Source organism: Pieris rapae, chromosome 3 (genome assembly GCF_905147795.1).
Source record: "Pieris rapae chromosome 3, ilPieRapa1.1, whole genome shotgun sequence".
Taxonomy (NCBI): domain Eukaryota; kingdom Metazoa; phylum Arthropoda; class Insecta; order Lepidoptera; family Pieridae; genus Pieris; species Pieris rapae.
The window spans coordinates 10,389,999-10,412,322 of NC_059511.1; the positions used below are offsets into that span (position 1 = coordinate 10,389,999).

At 31.5% G+C, this 22,324-nt stretch overlaps 2 protein-coding genes across 4 annotated transcripts; one reads left to right on the forward strand and one right to left on the reverse strand.

Annotated features, from left to right (window-relative positions):
• Positions 1-4,311: 4,311 nt before the first annotated feature.
• LOC110998015 (organic cation transporter protein) lies at positions 4,312-16,380 on the reverse strand. 3 transcript variants are annotated; one of them, XM_022266425.2, is made up of 5 exons: positions 16,257-16,380; positions 8,695-9,079; positions 7,210-7,617; positions 6,600-6,846; positions 4,312-4,929 (listed from the first exon to the last, which is right to left on the reverse strand). In XM_022266425.2, exons 2-5 carry the CDS (start codon positions 8,928-8,930, stop codon positions 4,501-4,503), a joined length of 1,320 nt encoding a protein of 439 aa, XP_022122117.2. In that variant the 5' UTR covers positions 8,931-9,079; positions 16,257-16,380; the 3' UTR covers positions 4,312-4,500. The 3 variants fall into 3 exon arrangements, with proteins under 3 accessions (XP_022122117.2, XP_022122116.2, XP_022122115.2); XM_022266424.2 differs by lacking the exon at positions 16,257-16,380 and adding an exon at positions 15,207-15,374; XM_022266423.2 differs by lacking the exon at positions 16,257-16,380 and adding an exon at positions 9,613-9,744.
• Positions 16,381-17,018: 638 nt separating this feature from the next.
• On the forward strand, positions 17,019-19,331 carry LOC110998005 (ribosome production factor 2 homolog). Its single transcript, XM_022266411.2, has 5 exons — positions 17,019-17,170; positions 17,260-17,475; positions 17,843-18,116; positions 18,461-18,602; positions 19,036-19,331. Exons 1-5 carry the CDS (start codon positions 17,148-17,150, stop codon positions 19,314-19,316), a joined length of 936 nt encoding a protein of 311 aa, XP_022122103.2. The 5' UTR covers positions 17,019-17,147; the 3' UTR covers positions 19,317-19,331.
• Positions 19,332-22,324: the final 2,993 nt, after the last annotated feature.

Here is a 22,324-nt window from a genome sequence, read left to right on the forward strand (position 1 = left end):
TATATCGTTATCATTTATCTCAATAATACTACATTACTATACTATAATTTAATAATTTATAGTTAACTCTCAAGTATTTGGTGACACATTATTAACATTGACTTCAAGAGTCGACAGTGTTGTTTCTCTGTACAGGCACATTCAGTGTCAAGCGTTGCGTTGAGAATGACTCCCATGTTTCTTTGTAGTTCTTATGTTATATAAAATGCAAGTATATTAAGCATGTTTCCACGTTCTACCAGCATTTGGTACCAGCAGCCTATGGAAGAATTTCTTAACCACTTAGGGCTTTTAGAATCTTAAATAAATTACTAGAGTATATATGGGCAGAGAAAAAGATATAGATCCTCAAATAAACATACATTAATTGACCCAGTCTTTACTTATTATATACATTGTTGCGTTAGAAAACTAGTATGTAATGCGGAAACTTAAACAACTAGAAGAAAAACGGGCGGTATTATCGCTGACAAACGGTCTCTTCCAGACAACTTATGTAAGAAAAATTTATGGAAATTGATAAAAACAGATTTGAATGAATCCATACAAAAACTATATATTTCTATATTTTTCTCTGTATTGTTGAGAACTCATTGTCCTGTTTTGGATGAAAGAGTATTTGATATAAGTTTCATTTTTTTTATTGTTCGCTTCAAAGTACATTTATTAATAGTCGATATTGTTAACAATTTTCTTTCGATATCGCTTGCACAGCTGTTTCAATATTAATATTTTACATTCTTTAAATGGATTTTAATCGTTGAATAATCGGTGTACATATTACTGTGTCATTAAGGTAGAATAATTATGTGGAAATAAATAAATAAGTATTATAAAATAAAAGTATCAAGATTTTATCTTTTTTTAATATTAGATTTTAGGTAGCGTTTAGATACTAGTAATTAATTTTGAGTGTTTCATTAGTTTCTGGTTAAGTGCCCTCTAGTGACCAATAGTTGTACTTTTATTACTTTTTACCTTATATTCTTACGTACGCTTTCGTATAGCTTATTTACCTTATCCCACTTACGCAAGGAAAACTTACCACAGAATTTGAGCTTAAGATCTTCAAAGTTACTGAGATTTCAATTTCTTTGTACGTCATTCATGAACTAATATTTTGCCAACGAATCTGGGCAAACAAGGTCGGCGAAGGTTTCAGCCGTATCAAAACTGATAGAAAAAAAATCTAAAAAATATCAAAACAAATAATGTAGCATTCAACATTGCATGTACACCAGACACCTAGATTAAAAGCAACTTTAAATATACAATCAGAGAAAATTTAAGGGTCTTTTTTCAATCATATGTATTAAATAATTGAATTCCAGAAATAAAATAAATAAAAGAAGAATATTATTAGTCTAATTGGACAATGACATTTTATAAATTATTTTTTTCTGAGAAAAGCCTCACGTAACCCTTCTTCTGATTTAATTATTCCTTAATCAATTAGAACTTACTAGTTTAAATAGTCTTATTAGTTTGTATATATTTACCTTTGTAGTTTTGTTTGTTTGCTTTAAATATTTTACAAGAGCGATATTTTATTATTAGAATCTTCACTTAAGCAGTGTTTCTTTGAAATGATTAAGATAATTGTTATATTTAGTTAAAAAAATTAATTAATTAAAAAATAGTTATCTAATACTCACGACGAATGTTAGATCCGCTGAAAATTAACAAAAACTCAACAAGGACAGCGGAAAATATAACGAAAAGGAAGAGTTTATTTTCGTTATATTTTTGGACACGATCTTATTAAATCCAGTATGTATAACCACATCACAAGTACAATCTATGTATTTAGATTTTGATCAAAGAGAAGACTGTACAGATATGTCTAGTCTTTATAACACTTATTGCTATAATAAACATATTGTTCTTTCGATATCCGTTGATGTGTCTATTTTAGGACCTCGCGGTAAAGAATCTCGAGTTAAAGTCGGAATCGCAGTCAGTATCTCTTTTTGGAAACGCTATAAATAGTGCCTCTGATAAATCGGTAGACAACTCATAATTTCTAAGCTGTACCTCTAAAATATGTAATGTGAGAAATATTTTAATTCACAAAGAATAGAAATTAACACTGCGTTATATCATCATTAAAACAAAAAATCCGTGCTGACTTTAAATGCAAAAAAGAAAACTATCATTATACGCGCCTAGAAGCCAGCTAAAAGAATTGTCTTAATTTAGAAAATATTTTATTAAATAACAACAAACAGTATTCAGACCAAAATAGAAATATCGCTGCCAAGTATTATAACATATATACATATAATAACCGATCAACTTTTAAATAATACTCGAATTTGTGAGAAATCGATTTGTATAATATTAGCTTTCCAAAACATACAGCGTAAACCAGAAGAAACATTTGTCTCGATTTTCCTCCTAGTCTCTTATGAATTTATCTTGAACCTTGTACCTAATCTATTTTGAAAATTCACATTTCATTTTTACTTTCCGAATAATCGAAGAAATGTCAAATAATTCAGTTTTTGAGGACAATGCTCTGCTGACATCACTTCATATAATTTGGACTGGACAGGACATGCTGATAACATGAACTTATTTCGATTAGGGTCTTTGGACGCGACGGACGTGTGTGGGTGTTCTATAGATTTGTTTAAATTTAAAAACAATTCTGACCGTCTGACTAGGTTTTCGTAACGCAAAAATTTGCATTGCAGTCGTAGAAAGATCTAGGTAATACCTGATACTTCTTGTTAGTCCCTTGTATAATTCCGTAATATAGATAAGATACAATAAAATACTTCATTAATAATTTTTGAGATGCGGCTTTTATTGCGAATAATCTGTTGATTCAGAAATACGACTAGTTTTGGCTTTTACTTAAATTTTTAAATTCTAATGTTATGATTACGTTTTTGAACTCTAATAACGTATCTTCTACGATCTCTTGTTTATGATGACTAACGGGGATGTGAGAAAGATCGAAGAAGTGCCGGATCAGGATGTGACGTCCTTTTTTTTGACGAAACACCCATTTGAAATAGTTTAATAAAGCCATTTAATTCTGTACATTTAACAATAAAGGGTATTAAATCGACATAAAATTATGCTTTAGTTATGTTTATAATAAGATGTTATGTTACTTCCTCCACCATTTATCGGAATTAGTACAAGCCTCTATCAGCTGTTTCCAAATATGTCCATGGCTTTAATTCTACATTGGCTTCCATCTAACGCTTCTAATTCTTCTATCCAGATCTTTTAGGGCGGCCTCTTCTCCTTGTAAAGAAGAATAGTATGTGCAGTCATATATTAAAAATATTTAATATGTTATAGTATTTTAACTACAGTTTTAATGAAGATGATTTCATTGTATATTTTATAACTATGTACGTGGAATAAGTTGAGGGATCTAGATAAGGAAAATAATACAATGTTACAATCTTGTGAGAAAGAAGCGAGTAATATAGTAAATACTTAAGAGCTGACATGTAAGAAATATCAATTAATGTAGAGTCGGAATTAAATTTCAAGAGTTATTTACTTCAGATAATTCGAACAGTTGTGTACTTGTTGAGTTAAACGCTAACTATCCTAGGAAATAATTTATAACCTCGAGTCTCCGCATGAAGTGGAAGGGAGAAAATTTGTTAAGTCAAAAGCGTGTCACGAATTGCGCCTTTGTTAAAAAAAATCTTAAAAGTTGTGAACAATTTTATTCAAAACTTCAATTAAAAACATATATTAACTTATGGAATAACTATAATGGTTGTTATGAACCCTGACACAGGTATTTTTACTTAAAAAAAATAAACACATTTTTTAATTATTTTTTAAAATAGGTGTCATTCATAACTGTATATTCTTCATAAAATATGCACGTCAACAGTATTCTTGGAAAACATAATAAGTGCGTTGTAAATACACGGAAATTAAAATAATCATCAGCTGTTTATCTCTAGTAGAGATGAGATATCGTAGACAAATGTCTTGACATCAACGACGTATAAGATAGCTTGTTTACGTCAAAATAGTTTTAGTACCGAAGTATTCTGAAGCAAATACCAAAACATACTGTGGAATAAGAATTATATTTAAAAAGCAAATGTATCAATAATTACATATTATAATTTTATAAATGTGAATTTACGTTTATTTCTTATACTTAATTCAATTAATATATATTTATATATATTTTTAATTTTATTACATCATACGTATATGTTATGTTTGTCAATAAGTGCTTGTCATAATAAAAATTGTATTTTATTGTTCTTCTACCAATGTATCAGTGTGCCCAACGTTAGCAAGCTTATAATAAATATATAAATATTCAGTTTAAAATTAAATATTTATTTCTAAAAAAACAATCACTACAATTTCGTTATATCACAGCCGTCACATATTTAAACTACAAGGTTCAAATAATAACATCAACCTATCTTTGCATTAGCAACTCTTCACTCTTGTAGCTGCACAAACTCCATGCTAATACTTTTAAAACAACCAATAAATACTAATTTACTCCTCTCCATCTTCTAAGGTATCTGGCAGCTTCTTTCCCCTAGTATCCGGTAAAAATAAGCAAAGACAAGACCCAATCAGCGGCGTAATACCAAATAATAGAGGCGGTAGCCAGGGATTCCTATGTCCCAATGTGGCTATGAACGGAGCGAGCATAGAACCTATTCTAGCAACGGTGGAAGAAAGACCAACTCCTGAATTCCTTACAACAGTTGGGAAGAGTTCCCCGGCATACAGATAAACTGTGGCGAATGATATACTCATGCCCCAAAGACCGGCACAGCCGAGGACCAAGTGGCTGGTGACGGATTTGGGAACAACGGTTATGAGGAGACAACTTAAACCCGTCACAAAATTCGAGCTCATCAGTGTAATCTTCCGTCCAAGCAGTTGGTTAGCGTATATGGAAATTATGGTACCAGGAACCTGAAAAGTAAAAACAAAAATCAGTAAATTTTGTTGAGTTATATATGTCACCGTAAGATTGTAAACATCGTTATATTACAATTTATCTAGTAAGATTGTAAACTATCGATAGATTGTGAACCGTATCATTATGATTGCAATTTAACGCATCATTTTTCGCTATATTGTAATCTACCGAAGTGAAACCGTTACATTACAATCTGTCCCGCGTCAAATTGTCAACTGTCTGCAAGTTCTTCCTGATTGGTCGGTCTCATTTCATTTAGAAACGAAATAGACGTGTCACTTAAATAAAATAAATTTATTATTTAATAGGAAATTAGAAATCCTGACATATGTTAGAACCAAATTTTAACGAAATATTTATTCTACAAACACAAATTCTAAGTAAAAATTTCAGAAAAATCAACAATTATTATGTCTTTAAGCACAAATTATAAAAATAGAAATAACAAACAAATATGACGTGTGGCCGGGGTGGCGGGGGCACATACCGTTCAACCAGACAGAGCGCGAGTTGCATTCCGTCCTACGCCGGTTCACAATTTGACCGCTTCCCATCGATAGATTACAATCAAGCGAAAAATAATGCGTTAAATTGCAATCATAATGATACGGTTCACAATCTATCGATAGTTTACAATCTTACTGGATAGATTGTAATTTAACGATGTTTACAATCTTACGGTCACATATAGAAAGCTTGGAAAAGTCTCGCAATACGATTAAGTGTTTAGGTGCTAACTGCTGTTCAGTAGATAGTAAGCGACAAAGTTACTGCGTTAACGAAGTTTGTTGGTACTGTATTTGGACGAGATTGTAAGTTTGTGCTCCTATTTCACCATCCTGCTGATAGAGGACAAATCTGTATTTTTAATTTATTTTATTATTATTTATTACTCAAGATGTCATATGGAACATGGTGTAATGGTAATAGCTCCTTACAAACGTTGTGTATAACAAAAAAAAACTTGGCGATTAAAACGAGTGGCGGAAAGTTTATTGTCAGTTCTTCTCTTCCATTCGACGTTCTAAATTTCAGAACTGGCAGTAAATGTAAGAATTAGAAGCATTTCATGTACATTTCTGTTTTTGACATTCATAAGTGTACATTAAAAAAATAAAAAAATAAATAAAAAGTTTCTTTATTTGACCCAAAAAACAAATACTACATTACATATATTAAAACATTCATTGAGGTCAACCTTATATATAATATACATCTATGAGCACTAGCGTTTAAACTAGGCCTAGCCTGTACCTTAAACGCTAGTTTCTTCCAGTGTCATCAAGAAATTGGTCATTTAACCAAATGGAGGTGGAATCAAATTGAAATTGTTGTAGTTAGTTGGATTGGTGTAAGTGTGAAATGAGTGAACTTGGACATGAGATGAAGTTAGTATCGTTGTTTAGTATGGAAACTAATATTTATTATAAAGATTGTATTTTTATATTAAATTACAACAACATTATTTTACCTGTTTGAATAATGATTCTTGATTTTGACTTTGTCTTTAGGTTTTTACAGATTTGAACCAGATATAAGGTTAAAATTAAGCTGGATAAATAAGTATAATTAAGTATTAATTATTGTTTTACTTTTACGTAAGGGACCAAATAGGCTTCACGCATATTAAATCATCTAATTCTAGGAAGGTTGTTTTACTTACCAATATAGCAGCCGATATAGCGACGTTATTGAAGATGTTGCCTGATACATGCCCAATATACTGAGATACGCCGAAGAAGCAAAATCCACAGACAAACCAATTGAAGCAGATGGCCAAGGTCCTCGTCCGGAGTTTTGGAGTTCTGAACAACGCCACGAACGATGCATGCTCTTTATTGGAACCGTTGTTCACCTCCATCGCCATCTTTTGTGTGAAGGATGCTATTCCTTCAGTAGAACGTCCGTTTCTGAAAAACAATTTTTTTCCTTTAGAAAGACTTTTAAGATAACACGATTGGTTGGTTATTTTAACCACAGAAATGTTTAAATAAAATTGAAAAGTATACATTACTATATTAGACGTATACAAAAGATTACATTTCATAACTGTTTTTCATAATCGATAATATTTTAATAGAACTAAGTACAGATTTTAGCATACAAATAGTCGTATAGTTTTTAACTTGTTACTCATAGAATTATGTTGACAGTTTAAGACGGTAGACAAAAATATTCTTTAAACAGAAAATTATATGAAGGATATTAATATCTAAATAAATGAAATAAAAGCAACTTTGTTATGTAATAATAACAATTTCAAAAATAATTACCGTTTTGCTGCATTTTCTAGAATCGTGCGGGCTTCGTCATCTCTACCAACTGTCAGCAACCACCTGGGAGACTCTGGTAGAAGATAGTAGTAACTCAAAAATATTATTGATGGTAGCGAAATGGCTAATTGAAAGTGGTTCCAGCTTCGCAGAAAATATCCAAATAAGGGTAACGATAAATGGCCGAGATTAAATGGGATCTGGTAGATGATTCCAACAGTGTCTCTGTATTTGGTGCCAATGAGTTCCATCGTGAGGACGAAGCTAGTAACCATTGTTCCTCCCGTGGCGACGGCCAAGAAGAAACGGAGTATGGTGAACATATACCAGTTGACGGAGTAGGCTGTGGTGACTCCAGATAATAACTGGAGGAATACCGCTATCAGAAATGGAATGCGTCGGCCATATCTGAAATTATAAACAAATTGTTATTATTATTATTATTTATATAAACACACAGACAGCTTAATAAGCTGGTTCGCGCGTATTTTGAGACTACTATCCAATCTATTTCTAAAAAAGTTTTAAGATGGATTACATATTTCGGAAGCCTATTCCAGTCGGCCACTACTCGGTTTGGGAGAAAATTCTTTAGTGAATTTGTGTCATGTTGAGTGGTCTTAAGTTTTAAAGAACTACCCCTCAAATGTGTATTTTCACTTAAAATAAAGAACTTCTCCATTCCTGCGACATTTTAGTGTCCAGTGAGGATTTTATTGGTTTCAATGAGATTTCCTTCGAATCGCTTACTTACTAAATCAGTAAGACAAGTGCTTTGCTTTGCATCTGCATTATAAGATTTATTCCTGAGTGACTTAATCATTTTCGTGGCTTTTGTTTGAACCCTTTCAAGCATACTATTATCCTTCATGAAATAAGGATCCCAAATGCTGATCCGAAATGTTGTCACAAAAAATTTATAATTAACAAACTATCAAACTTCAACAGCGTACCTTAAAACATTTATTTTTATTTTTGCGTAAGTATATTTTAAAACGAAAACAACAATATTTTAAAGTTCTTTTAGGCCTCTTTGTAGGATTAGGGTATATTAATAGTTGTCAAGCAGGTTTAATGAGTGACTTTTTACATAAATTATAATGTTGATATAATTTATACCAAACTTAAACGATGTAAAAAGATGTGTCCAGGATTTTGTCACCAAAGGCTTAAATTGTATTAAATTATCGTTTCATACAGCTGTTTCAATGAATTGCTAATTTCAATTTTAAAGTTAGTCTAATTTTATTTCTATACGTATTCATTACCTAAGATTCGAAGTTGTTAGGTTAACAAAAATGCGATTATTCATGAATATAAATCAATGTCATCGGCATCTCTGACCCCGATTATATATATTGTAATTGAACGCGCAAATTTGGTTCATCATACATCTGGGGCACCGTCTCATTGAACCACTTTTGCCTTAATATTATCCGGAAATATAACAGGATGTAGCGATTTAACTGTGGGGTCATCAAATACCTGTCAGAGAGATGTCCGAAGACCATGTTCCCAACAAGGATGCCAAGCATGAAAATTGTTTGCGTCGCATTCTTTAGCCACTCTCTGTCACAAACTAAATCCCACTGCGATACAATTGTTTCACCGAAGACTGAGTGATCGTACTTATATTCGGTACAATTTGTACATTTGCTGTCGAATTCGTCGTTGCTCGAACAGGTAAAGTTCATGGGTGGGGCCAGGAAGATTATGCTCATCTGATGCCAGGCGACTGGAAATTTCACCAGGAAAACGATGCAACATATCCATATCTGCCATTTTCCGATTGCACCTATCGCTTTGGTTATAGGATCTTCTGCAGCGGCTTGTTTTTGTCGCTCTACGCTGTTTGGTTCGTTCTCCAACACTGAAAAAATTATATGGTATTATTAAAAATACTACTAATTAGAGAATCTTAAAATAAGACATAACCTTTTTTTATTTCTATACTAAAAGCTATTCCATACGAACAATACTTGAAACTTAATTTTTATATGTAGTAAAAAATGTAGTAATAAAACAATTAAATACTAGAGTTTTTAAAAATTACTTAATGTATTAAGTTAAAAATTTATTATGTTAATAATTATTTTTTGCGTGAAACATCATAATTAATATTAATTTGATAATGTGATATTTTAACACTACAAATAATATAAGAATTGAGTATAAAGATATGACTCATGTGTAAAATAAACAATTATTACTTGTTAATGTACAAAGTTTTTGTGAGAAAAAATAAAGATTATTATTATTATTATATCCCTCGACTTTTCTAAGGTCATGGGATACTAATCATGGAAAGTACTTTAGTACGAAGAAAATAAGAAAAGATTTCGAGAGCACCTTTCCTATTTCTAAAACCGCTTAAAATTGACAAACTTTTTAAACAACACTCACCAGCCTTATCTTTACTTTCTGTGTCACTTTCTATTGTCATTTTAAATAAACTTTACTACGATTTAATAAAGAGACCACTGCATCGTATGACTCTACAACTGAGTATTTGCTTTCAAAGTGTCGGGTACTGTGCGAGTCCAATCACAATTGTTGTTAATAGTTTCCTGTGTTCGAATAAAATATATCGCAATCGGTGATTTTAGCGAAGCTTTTTTACTTTATTATTTGAATTAATTGAAAGAAAGAAAGAAAGAACTTTATTAGACACAATATACAGGAATGTTTCTATAAAGTAGAGTGCACTGGCCCCCACACTAGGATTCCCTGTGTTGTGGGCAGCCAGTCTCTTCCTTTTACATCTAAACGTTACTTAATTAATTAATTTTACTTAACAAATTTATACCTATACTATTTTTGTACGATAAGAATGTTTTCTGTATCAGTATAGGACAGGTTAACAAGATATTTTTTGAGTTTTTTAGTGAAAGTATGTAATGTGATTTTTTAAATGTTAGTGACATATATTATAACGTATGTAGTCTTTAATATGCCCTATTTGGGTCAATGAGGAAGTATGATTAATTTTAATTTATTTATTTATAGTATATATAAAGATTGTTAACTTAAACTTTGGATTGCGCGATCGTGTCCTCAGTATTTTGATGATAATATACAGACGTCTGCGAAGAATGACCTACAACCTTTGTTATCAGGCGAGCAGCCCTGCTCTTATAGATAATGAGCAGTCATAATTAATGATCATGATTCTTGGCCATTGATTTCGAGGAAATACAATCAGTCGACGAGTACGACTTTATATGTAAACAATCCCTCAAGATATAAAAAATATATTAACTAGTTCCGCTTAAAATCCGTATGTAAAAACTTAAAAACCCAGCAAAATTATTTAGCTGTTTTTTTGCATTTAAATCATTTTAGATCTTTCTGGTTGTGTAATTCTACGTTATACACGCAAAACAGTACATTTTCTAAAGCTAGCCCCAAAACATGATAGTTGAATTATCCTGAAATATGTCTGACAATTTCGTTTTTATAACATACTAAACTATTCTCAATTTAGGTGGGTATTAAACATAATTTTTTAAATATTATATTTTGTAGGTTTGATTCATGTACTGTACTGTAATGTTTTTCTACGTATTATAAACAGCGATATGTTTAACAATAGATTTTTATTCCTACTGTGCGCTTGAATACTGTACTTTCTTCTGTGCCAACTAACAAAAATCGAGGAAATGTGTCAGACACAGATGGGCTACTTGCCCTAAACTAAAGTTTCAAACGAATTCGTTACATCGTTGGGGGTGACGAGAATTCTGAATGCAAACATTCCATATCTGACATGGGGAAAAGTGGAATTACATTAGGTGTCGTGAATTGTGATAGGACTATTTGTGTTTTAGTGCATGATTTGTTTTGATATTAAGATCATAGATATTCCTTGGCCTTTATGTGATGAAAGATTAGATCGCATTTGCGAATATGTACTTCCCTTATTTTGTACAATATTACAACATAGAGTACTATTTTATGGAAAATATAACATACAATATTTATAATGCTGTTGCATTTTCCTATTTTATATTTTGTTCTCTTTTGTAAATTGCACTTGTATAGGTAGTAGTGGAAATTTAGTAATTATTAACATGCGAATTCTTTTGATTCATCTCTCGAGAAAGTTGATTTATAAGTAATCCGGTGGAAAGTTATACGTAGATTTATAATTATACCTAGTATCTAGTATGGCTTTCCTGCTTCCTGAAAGTACTGTTATAAGTAAGTAAACTGTTTTTAATCGATTTTAATTAAGGGGCATTTCAGGCAATGCCAAACCCATATTCCTGGGAATTTAGGGCATTATTAATAACTACTTTAACTTATTACTTTCAAAATACAATACTAAATGGGCCGATGCATTATGGAAACAACTAATTCGGGTTTCGTATTTGTAATAAATTACATAATTGATGGACCTGTACAAAATCAACGATAAAAAGTTTTACAAAAACTGTTAGGCAAAAATTTAAACCCGATAAGAACGTATAATTGCTTCATTTATTACAATGCGTTTTCAAAACCGACTTTGCCGAGACGTTTTGGTTGCGCTCCTCCACTATTTGAACCCAGCCGCACACTGTCCTTCAAGAAAAGAACGTACCAATTCTTGAAACAGCCGGTAAGCCTTGTGGCAATGTGGGTGTTTATGGGCACACTATCACTTAAGGTTACCTTAACCTGACCCGGGTGAACCTGTTTACCTCCTATTAAGTACATTGAAAAAAAATGCATTTTGAAATGAGAAATTAATCAAGATATTGTATCTGTTCTTTTCTCAGTGAATTTTAGTCTTTATGAGAAAAGTATTACTCGTAAATACTTCTTATACCGTTCATTTATTCAAGGAATAATATAACGTTTGATTGCTCGTTAAACAAAGAGGAACGAAGCAACAGATAACGCCTTCTGACAAAGAGTTGAAGATCGATGATGCAATTTCACTAATCATTGCATTTTCTCTTAGCTATAAATATGTATTGTGTCTTGAATTGTGGTGTTACCAAAGAATACTATGGATAAACTGGGTCCATAGAGTCACGAACGAAGTTCTTCGACGCGCCAAAACTCATATTGACCAATTAAAAGAATAGATAAGTTACTTGAGACATATGGCTTCACGAACGGTACCAACTTATTCAAGTCATCATGTTGGACAAGGTCGCGGGGAAAAGACGCGCTTGCAGAAGGAGAAAGTCGTGGCTCCGCGATAACAGAGAATGGACCTGAGTAGCCAGTATAGCACGGCTGATGGCGATGAATGAGAAGTGTGATGAGCTGACCACCAACCTTCAGTAGTGGAGAGGCACTACAAGAAGAAGAAGATTGGCACTACCAGGCACGGGTTATAGGTCATGACTTTGCCTATTCTTCTGAACATTGAATCACATTCTTGTGCTTGCCATTTAAATATGATGATCACAATAATATATCTCTAAATAAATAATATATCGTTGAAATGGTTTCCGCCAACTACCAGAGTCACCCAGGCGTGTGGTATAATTAGTGTAAGATAAAAAGTCTAGGAAAAATCGATCCAGTACACCTTCGGAGTTTACACAAAAATAATGTTAACATTCATATAGAACCGGAAGTTGCCTCGAATTTGAATAATTGTAATGACAGAAAATTGGATGCAGAAATTAATAAATTATATAGCAACTATATATATAGTACCATCGCCATCGTTACATAGCATAGTTATTTGATCGAATGAACAGAGTTAATCAAAATTACATTCTTAGCTGGCTCAGATTGGTTAAGTTTATTGACCTCAGGCGCTGCTAAGATTGTTCATACATTATACTTGACGAATAACCCAAAATAAGATTTAGCTGCGAGACTCACTTTGATACCGGTGTCAGTTCGAGCAACTATAACTTCCGTAAGATGCACGAACATTTAGATCTTAGTTTCAAACATGGATCCCAATGGGGTTCATTGGGATCCATCCATCCGCCAAATAAATAAATATCCCAGGCTGTTTTTACGAAATACATAATGAGATTAAACCAGTTTCTTTTATAAGATTAATATTATTATGACGTCAGAACATAGTAATGATGGTAAAAAAGCGAAACCCGAAATTCAAGTTTGTCTTTAGCTAATTATCTTAGGACGGGCTACTGAATACTGACTACGCTAGTAGCTACAGTATTAACAATATCCATAACCTATATAGTATAATAATAATCAAAATATATAATTATTAATTTTATTAAAACAAATTTAAAGTTTGGTCCCTGTTGTAGTGTTCCTTTAACGCCTCATTACCTTGGTGAATTGCGAATTCATCTATTTTAAAAGACTGATAAATAATTATCAGTGTTCATTCAATGAAAGTTGACATATTGATCATTTGGACTGCCTACTGACAGAAGTGAATAAGTTGTAAAAGAAGAGTATTTTAAAAATACCAACCTAAAGAACGTTTGTGTATGATTTAAATTTTCATGTGATTTCTACAATAAGGGTCTGTTTCACAATGTGTGGATAAAGTACTAAATACCTATGCAACACATAAATTATTCGGAAGATAAAAGTTCCGAAGAAATTTCGCGCTACCTGACAGTCGTGAAACGCAACAATAGTGTTTATCCTACCAATAAGTACCTAATAAATAGGTTATTTGGAACTTATCCGGACATTGTGAAACAGACCCTAAGTCTGGCATATAATTGGTTATGCGAAAAATGTTACACAAGAAATCAAGTATTACACCGTTTTTTCTTGACTTCATCGCTCAACTAAGAACAAATAAAACACGAGTATTTTCCGTGTAAATGACAATAAAAAATGCTCAAAGTTGTTATTTCTATCTTAGTCGTCATACCAATTTTCGAAGGAACGTGTGAAAATCCCAAGTAAAATACAATGGATTATGTGTTCCTAAAAACACGAAAGTCTACAAGGATGTATAAATAAGACGTCATAATGCCTACACAGACTTAATAGATAAAGTCAAGGCATTGGTATTCTCTTGAATTTGCCACAAGTTGGTTGGTTCTTGATATTAGGTGGTAAAGAACGATTTTCGACGGAGGAACCGCATGAAAGAGGAAGAACCATAACATGGAACATTATATTTATTTTATAAAATAAAAAGCCAAGTCGCTAATTTTAAAGAATCCACACTAATGACAGGTGTGTAATGTGAATAATCTTCCGTGGTACATACCAAAATACCAAACAAATAATCGTTCAACATAAGTGTTGTATGTACTAAGAAATGACTCCCATTGGCAAACTTCTGCGAGATGAAAATGTGGAAATGCTCTCTTGACAGAGTAACATTGTAATGAAATTAAAAAATTCTCAAGTTACTTATATTCTTTAGTATCTTTTATATCTATATGAAGCGGTTTGTGGTAACTGTTCTTGATCGCGTTACAAGATTTATAAACATATTTCCGTCGCAAATTGCGAATAAAATTTAATTGATCCTTTTTGCTATTGCTTTTTCCATATATTGATTAGATAAGCTGATATGTGACTCAACATTATTGGTATTAAATTTATTACCGTATATGTATGTATAACGAGTAGATTCTAGTACATAGGTACTTATAATAATAGATCTACATTTTTTACAAGAATTATAAAACAATTCTTGTAATAATTTGTCGATTTTCTTCTACGTAAACGTATAATTAAAATAACGTACTGAAGATAAAAAAAATTAATTTGATTTAATTCCGCTCGGATTGACTCGACTTAAAAAAAGTTTTTAGCGTTATAAAAAAATAGCTTTTTCATGATTTTCTAAATTAATGGAAATAGTATAATTTTTATTATGTATTTTGTGAAACCAATAAAATTACATACACTGAAAAAATTATTTTAAACAAATGCTTAAATTTAAAATTTTACTGTACTAAATTAATACTGTTTTAACAAAAATACAATTTTAATAAACATGCTAAACATTATTTTGCTTTAATTATTTTTAGAAAACGTTTATTAATTTCAAGAGTAATTATTTCTTTAATAGCTAATTATTATTAAATAACTAAACTTACTTTTGCGTGTTCCGAACACAAAACGGCTAGAACAACGCGTCTACTATCGACGCGGACCAAAACATAGTGACTCCATGTGAGCTGGTTGTAATATTATTAAACAGGGGTCAGTATGACGAAATAATTTAAGGAAAACCGGAGCTAAAAGCTCATACGCAACAAAAATAACCAGATTTGTTTTTCCCCGCGATAAGCATATCTTGTACTTTACAATTTCATAACGCGTCTGCAGGATCCAACGGTAGGCGCCTAATCGGAAGTAGCAGACAAACAAACTAAATTTAAGTCTACTCTTACCATGGACTAATAAGTACCTATGTACATGTAGAGTCTAACGCGCCTTCCTCATTTATGTTCAGTACTCTACGTAGTTACATTATTCTAGTTGCGAAGGTGTAATGAAGTTGTTTTTTTAATTCAGTTTCACCTATCCCGTGTTGTAGCTCGACTAGTTCGGATACAGTTATTGAATGTTATGTAGATTTAGTTAGGATAAAATAAATTCTACCTACGAAAAATTTTAAATAAACAGACGAATAAAATATTCGGTTAAAATATCCTCATTATTTTGAAAATCGAACCTTACCTTTCTTTTGAAGAACTTAATTGAAAAATGAAATTCGTCAGAATCATGCCTACGAGGTAATTGCGTCTAGTTATCTTAATTACTATGGATATACACTACTTACAAATAACTTCAACACAAGCAGGTATTTATTTCACAACAACCTAAGTAGGTACGTTTTCCTTAATTTTAGCGTTTTCCTCCTTAAATTTTGTAGCAATTACAATTCACGTACTTTATGTAATAAACGACGATATTGAGTGGTATGTTACCCAACATTATTTTATTAAATACAAATAGTTTATGGTTATGCATTAAATAACATAAATCATGGATTTCAATCAATGGAAAATGTCGGAAACTGCTTCGGCACTGGGGGGTTTGAGACATAATCACTCTTTGACAGGCGTAATTCAGTAAAGCCAAACTTATTTGTATAAATATGATATGATAAACCACTGGAATGGAGTTCTAGAAAGGCTTACCTTCTCTTACTTCTTCTTACTTTCTTATAGCACTAGCTAACGTAGACTCTTTGCGACGCAATTCTTTGTTCCGCCGGTCACCCGATGAAACGGTAGGCGCATCGCAAAAAAAATTAGGGACAACTGGAGACAAAGTTTTGTTTTTAATTTATTTTATTATTATTTACAAGAAATTACTAAAGATGTCATGTGGAACATGGTGTAATGGTTACAGCTCCATACAAACATTGTGTAAACAAAAAATATTGGCGATTAAAAAGTGAGGCGGAGAGTTTATGGCCAGTGTGTCTTCCGTTCTACGCCCATGACTTGATGTCAACTGTCAGTAAATGTAAATTAGAATCATTTAATATGTATTTATCTTAAGACGTTAATAAGTGTACATTGTGTTATATTAATAAATATTTACATACATGTTACTTCTAGAGGAGCATGTAGCTGGAAAGTTTTCACGATGCAGTATTTACTAAGTAGCGCCAACGACAAACTAGGACAGGGTATTGTATAATAATATTTATTATTTATTTATCAGACAACCTAATGGGTATTGAAATGGGTGTAAGTATTTGTAAGATTAATTTCCTAAAAACGACTTAAGTGAAATTAGGTTATAACTTAGAAATACAAGAAATCGTTTTTTTTTACATTAACATACAAAAAAAATTAAACTAATTTTCTGAACATAGATATCAGTTGTACGGAATGCATGTCGAATTAACTGTCAGATGTCAAAAAATTAACAATAAAATTAAAGCTGTCAAAATCACCTTTTCATAATGTTAATTTAGAACATCGTACAGAAGTCGAAAAACACGTGCTTTTATTTTTGTATTTACTTGTTCCTTCCTTTATAAAGATTAAAACTGTGGAAACGCGTGTTATTTCTTAATTATGGGTGTAATGCAAAGAATCAAGTTAGTTAATTTAAAATATGTACCCTGCTTTGTTACCACTCAACAAATCTTTATAATCGGTTTTAAATAGTTACACATTGTTATTTTAGGAAACCGACAACTCGTAGAGGTAAAAAGGTGCTTCTATCGAAAGAGCCTAAATTTATTGAAGGACCGAAACAATGTATTTTTATACAAGGGCGCAAACCATCCGAAAGAGCTCGAAAAGTTTTAAAGGATATATACGACTTAAAAAAACCAGATGCAGCGTATTTTAATCGTAAAAATGATTTTGTACCTTTTGAAGATGCAACACTCATTGAAAAGTTCGTATATCTTTAAATTAACTAATAAACAAATGTATAAATGTGGTATAGAAAGTGGAAAAGTTATCAAACCTGAAGCAAAACATCAAGACACACACAACACAAACAACAAACAAAACACCAGGTTTAACATTAAAATCTCATAGTCTTGGTTGAGCTGTGTCTATAATGATAACAATATTAATGTTTTGGTTTGAGTTTATTTACTGGTTGATGCTTTCATTTGTTCATAGCATTTGTAGCAGGAACATTTCACATCCATGTTAAGATGTTTCATTATATTCCCAATGAGTACAAAAATGTGTTTCTTAGGTCAGGCAAAAGGTTTTATACCTAAATGAATAAATTAAAAGTTATTTAATTTCAGACTGTGTTATAAAAAAGAAGCTGCTCTATTTGGTGTAAGTTCTCATTCAAAGAAGCGGCCTCATAATATAATATTAGGAAGAACATTTAACTATGGAATTCTTGATATGATTGAACTTGGTGCAGAGAAGTTTAAATCAATGTCCGAGTTTCACAATATGAAAGTGTTGGCTGGATTAAAACCGTGTTTACTATTCAATGGACCTTCTTGGGAATTAAATCACGATTTAAAAAGGCTGAAGTCATTGTTCATTGACTTCTTTCATCGGGAAAAGGTATTATTGGGTTAATTTGTTTTTAAAATAAAAATTTTGGAACAATTAGTTCAACCTTTTGTAAGTACTAATTAGTCTTTTTGGTTGAAGTAGTGAAAATAATTATTTAACCCTGAGTAAGCATTAAGGATGAGTCCTAATCATTTTGAAGATTTCCTTCACAAAATGTAGTGTAAAATATAAGCTTTTTTAATTTTTCCAAATAGATCACATCTCATACCATCTGTTTATGTATCTTTATATTGAATTAAATGCTATTGAAATGTTTTGTATTCTAAATTTTAAATCACAATTCCTTACCTATTTTTTGTATTTTAACTTTATTGTTATTATTTAAATTACAGGTTGAAACAATTAGATTGCAGGGCTTAGAACATGCATTCAGTTTCACGGCTACAGATGATGGTAACATCTATGTCAGGTCATACAGAATTCTGCTTAAGAAGAGTGGTCAGCGTACTCCAAGAATTGAACTGGAAGAAATAGGTCAGACAATTTGCCAATTTAATCAAATGTGATTGTAAACTTTTAATTAAACAAAGACACAAATAGCCTTAACCTTAAAAAACTGTTGAATTCTACACAAGACATTTTTCTCAAAAACTTACTGTACTGTCTAGATTTTTGTATGCATACGAAACCATTGTTTTATCAAAGTATAAAGCCACTGTTTATGACGACATCATTTAGAGCAATATATCAATTATACTGGTTTGATCAAAATCAAAGGTCCCGGCTGAATTCTTTTGTATAACTTAATAACAATGTCATCGGCTGTTACAACTTTCAGTTTTTCTGACCATATTTGAGTAGGCCCATCGATATTGTTATAATAGATTTTGACTATAATTATGTAATGCAAATAAGTTGTGTTTGTTTACTGTATTTTGCTTTTCTTAAAAATAAACAATAATTTCAGGACCGTCAATTGACTTCAAACTGAGAAGGACCAGATTAGCATCTGAAGACTTGCTCAAGGAAGCATGCCGAATCCCAAGAGAATTAAAACCAATCACAAAGAAGAATATTTCGCGAGATGCCTTTGGTAGCAAGATGGGTCGCATTCACATGGGTAAACAAGACATACAACGGTTACAGACCAGAAAGATGAAGGGTTTGAAGAGAACTGCCGAGGAAAAGAAAGAAATGTTGTTGAAAAAGAAGAAGGCTAAAAAGGAAGCTAAAGCTCAAGCTCAATAAATGATTTTTATAATATTTGGTTTTATGTTATTTTTATTATTTTTAAACAGTGAAAATATACAGAACTGAACTAGCCATTTATCCCAAAAAATAAATCTTCAGCTGTTCTTATGTAATGTGTTTTGTCCTAATAAAGTTTACTATTTATATTTTTATTGTCAATCTTACGGCAGCATGTAAAAATATAAATGATTTGAATGGAATGAAGATAATTTAAACATCTAAAACAAAGTAATGTTAGTTTCATCACTTATGTGAGTAAATTAAGAGTATTCACAAGAGTGACTGAATCGATGTTAGTTATCTATTTTAGTAGCCAGTCTGCTCCGAATAGCAGAATAAGTCATAAAATATCAGATGAGTTGAGCCAAAGGGAAAAAAAAAAAAAAAAAATCAGATGAGTTATCGAATAACAAAAAATTGATTTTACGAATCCTAACAGCATGTGGTGCCATCTCTTGACGAAAGTACGCATCATTTTACATCGAATTCCTGTCGGTTCAAGAAATTCCGATCTATAATAGAGGTGAATGAGAAGATAACCAGGCTTTGATCTTGATCGAAAACATGTTAACTTATCAAAAAATGTTGCATTATTATTGCAGTATCGCAATAGCGCTAGAGAGAAGAGGCCCAATCTGTAAAACTGCCATTCTTCTTTCGCAATGACAAGCAATAAAACATTTCTGTATTTGCAAAAAACGTTGTATTAATTTTATCCTAATTTAAGTTTAACTAAAGTTATCATGATATTCGATTGTTAGGAGGAACGAAGTTAGCCAGGTCAGTTAGTATATTATATATGCATTAACAATGCTTAAAGCTCATTGTGTATGTAACCAGTGATCATAGCAATTTTTGTAAAGATTTTCTGGTTTTTGGATTTATTTTTGGTTCATTTCTGCGATCTGTACATTACAGAAAATACAAATATTGCTATTTAAGTTTTGCGAGGTGTGCAGTATTGTTGATTGTTGCATACAGCTGTATCCAACTCATCATACCATCTCGATAAATTCTCTTGCATTCGTCATACCAATTGATTATATTATTCATTACCTATAGAAAACAGAGAATGCTAGCGTGTGTTTATGTTTAGCAAGCAAACGCTCATTTTTGTACCTACCTATAAAATATTTAACTAAATTCTTGGCTTAAATACGAAAGGTGATGTTAATCAAACATGAAGCCAATAAAAAAAGGAGTAGAACAATCGAATCGTTAAATTAATATGTACAACTTAGCCCACAGGGCCTGGGTTTCAATTGTGTGAAAGTAAAACTGGTTTATTTACAAAATAATGAAACAAAAACATCAATCTCGCTGATTATTAAGGTTCAAACAAAAATTTTCTTTGGTACTTATATCAGTAGTGTCATGGAATTGTACAAGTATATATCTAATTATAGTCTAGATACGTTATTGATACCAATCGATTTATCGTGTATAATGTCTCAGTTAGTTTTTCCTTCCTCTTAATAAATAATAAATGACTGTGTTACTCTGTAGGTGTTCACGATATAATTATCGTATTATAATTAAATAATAATGTACTCTAGTCCATTTCATCTATGAGAACCCCTGATCTCTATAGAGACATATCATGTAGACAGAGATCATTGTGCGAAGATAAAAAAATCACTCTTAATCTTTTCAAAAGTAACGGCGGATCGAAAGTAACTAACTCTAGAGTTTTATAGTAAATAACAATGTTACATTTTTAATGTACTTTTGACGTTACTCTCGACATACCACGTTGTCCTGCCTATGTATATTAAGTAACAATTGATAATATAATTTTGAAGTGTCTGTCATGTAAACCACATGACATCTATATTAGCGGTATATACATAAGATGGCCCTATTAATTTCATTTAAAAAATTACTCATAACCAGAAAAAAGGTGCGACGGATTCTCTTGTTTTGACGAGAGTTCTTTGAACTAGGAATAAAAACGGTCTTGATCCTTTAAGACCGTTCTTAATTATTAATTCTTAGTCCGAAGAACGGAGTTTTAAACACCAACGTCCAAAGTTTGGGCTCTTCGTACTATTAAGATTTTATTGCATAGATTGAAAAGGCATATCTTTATATATATAATTCTTCTGTGAGTGTGCATGTCACTGAACTTCTCTCAAACGACTGGACCGATTTTGACGAAATTTTTTGTAATGGTTTAGATTCACAATTTTGTCCGCTGGACAATGTTTTTTTAATTAATTTTTAATTTATTAGTAGGTGTTGATTTTGGAATGTTTTACATTGGATCCGACAGACGGCGCTACCATCGCAGTGTCAAATTTTAAATAATATTCGAATTTTAATTTTAGTCTGTCCCGACAGTTAGCGCTGCGATCAAATTAAAAAAAAGTTTTGTTATCATTGTGTTATTGTAGACCATGTGCTGGATCGTTAGATATTGTCATAAAATTTGAATAATAATTTTCATCAAAAGGGTCCACAATGTTTTAGCTTATTAAAAAAAAAACATATGTGCAATTCACACATGGTAGAAGTGAAACCTTCAAAAACATTTTTTTTATTATTAATCATATATAAATTAATCATTTTCCATTATCTAAATGTGTGTGTTCTTTTAAAACAGTATATTTTAATGATAAATTTTAATTTATAAGTTTAATATAAATTTTTAATTTGGGAAAAACTAAAACATCGAAAGTTTGAAATTCGATCAAATGAAAAAGCGGCAGTAAAGAGAGGCTGTATAATGCCTGCTATCTCATTTTCTCCCACGTTAAATCATATGATGAATTGATGTTTCTGTCTCTCTTTACCGCTGCATCCGGTTTGAAATCACGACGATTCGAAAGAAGTTTATCTATCTCATTTTCTCCCACGTTAAATCATATGAATTAATGTTTCTGTCTCTTTTTACTGTCGCTTTCTCGTTGCATCCGGTTTGAAATCACAACGATTCTAAAGAAGTTTCACTTCAAAAAGTTTGAAATTTTCAAATTAAAGACGTGTAGACAGGACAACGTCTGTCG

Bases quoted from the DNA above. Each gene is read 5' to 3' on its own strand.
- LOC110998015 (XM_022266423.2), bottom strand. From the start codon at position 9,652: ATGACAATAGAAAGTGACACAGAAAGTAAAGATAAGGCTG. The intron at 7,618-8,694 runs GTATTTGATGAC...TTATAATTTCAG, and splicing joins TTCGGACATCTCTCTGACAG to ATATGGCCGACGCATTCCAT. The intron at 4,930-6,599 runs GTAAGTAAAACA...TTTACTTTTCAG, and splicing joins CTATATCGGCTGCTATATTG to GTTCCTGGTACCATAATTTC.
- LOC110998005 (XM_022266411.2), top strand. From the start codon at position 17,148: ATGGGTGTAATGCAAAGAATCAA. The intron at 18,117-18,460 runs GTATTATTGGGT...TTTAAATTACAG, and splicing joins ACTTCTTTCATCGGGAAAAG to GTTGAAACAATTAGATTGCA. The intron at 18,603-19,035 runs GTCAGACAATTT...CAATAATTTCAG, and splicing joins AATTGAACTGGAAGAAATAG to GACCGTCAATTGACTTCAAA.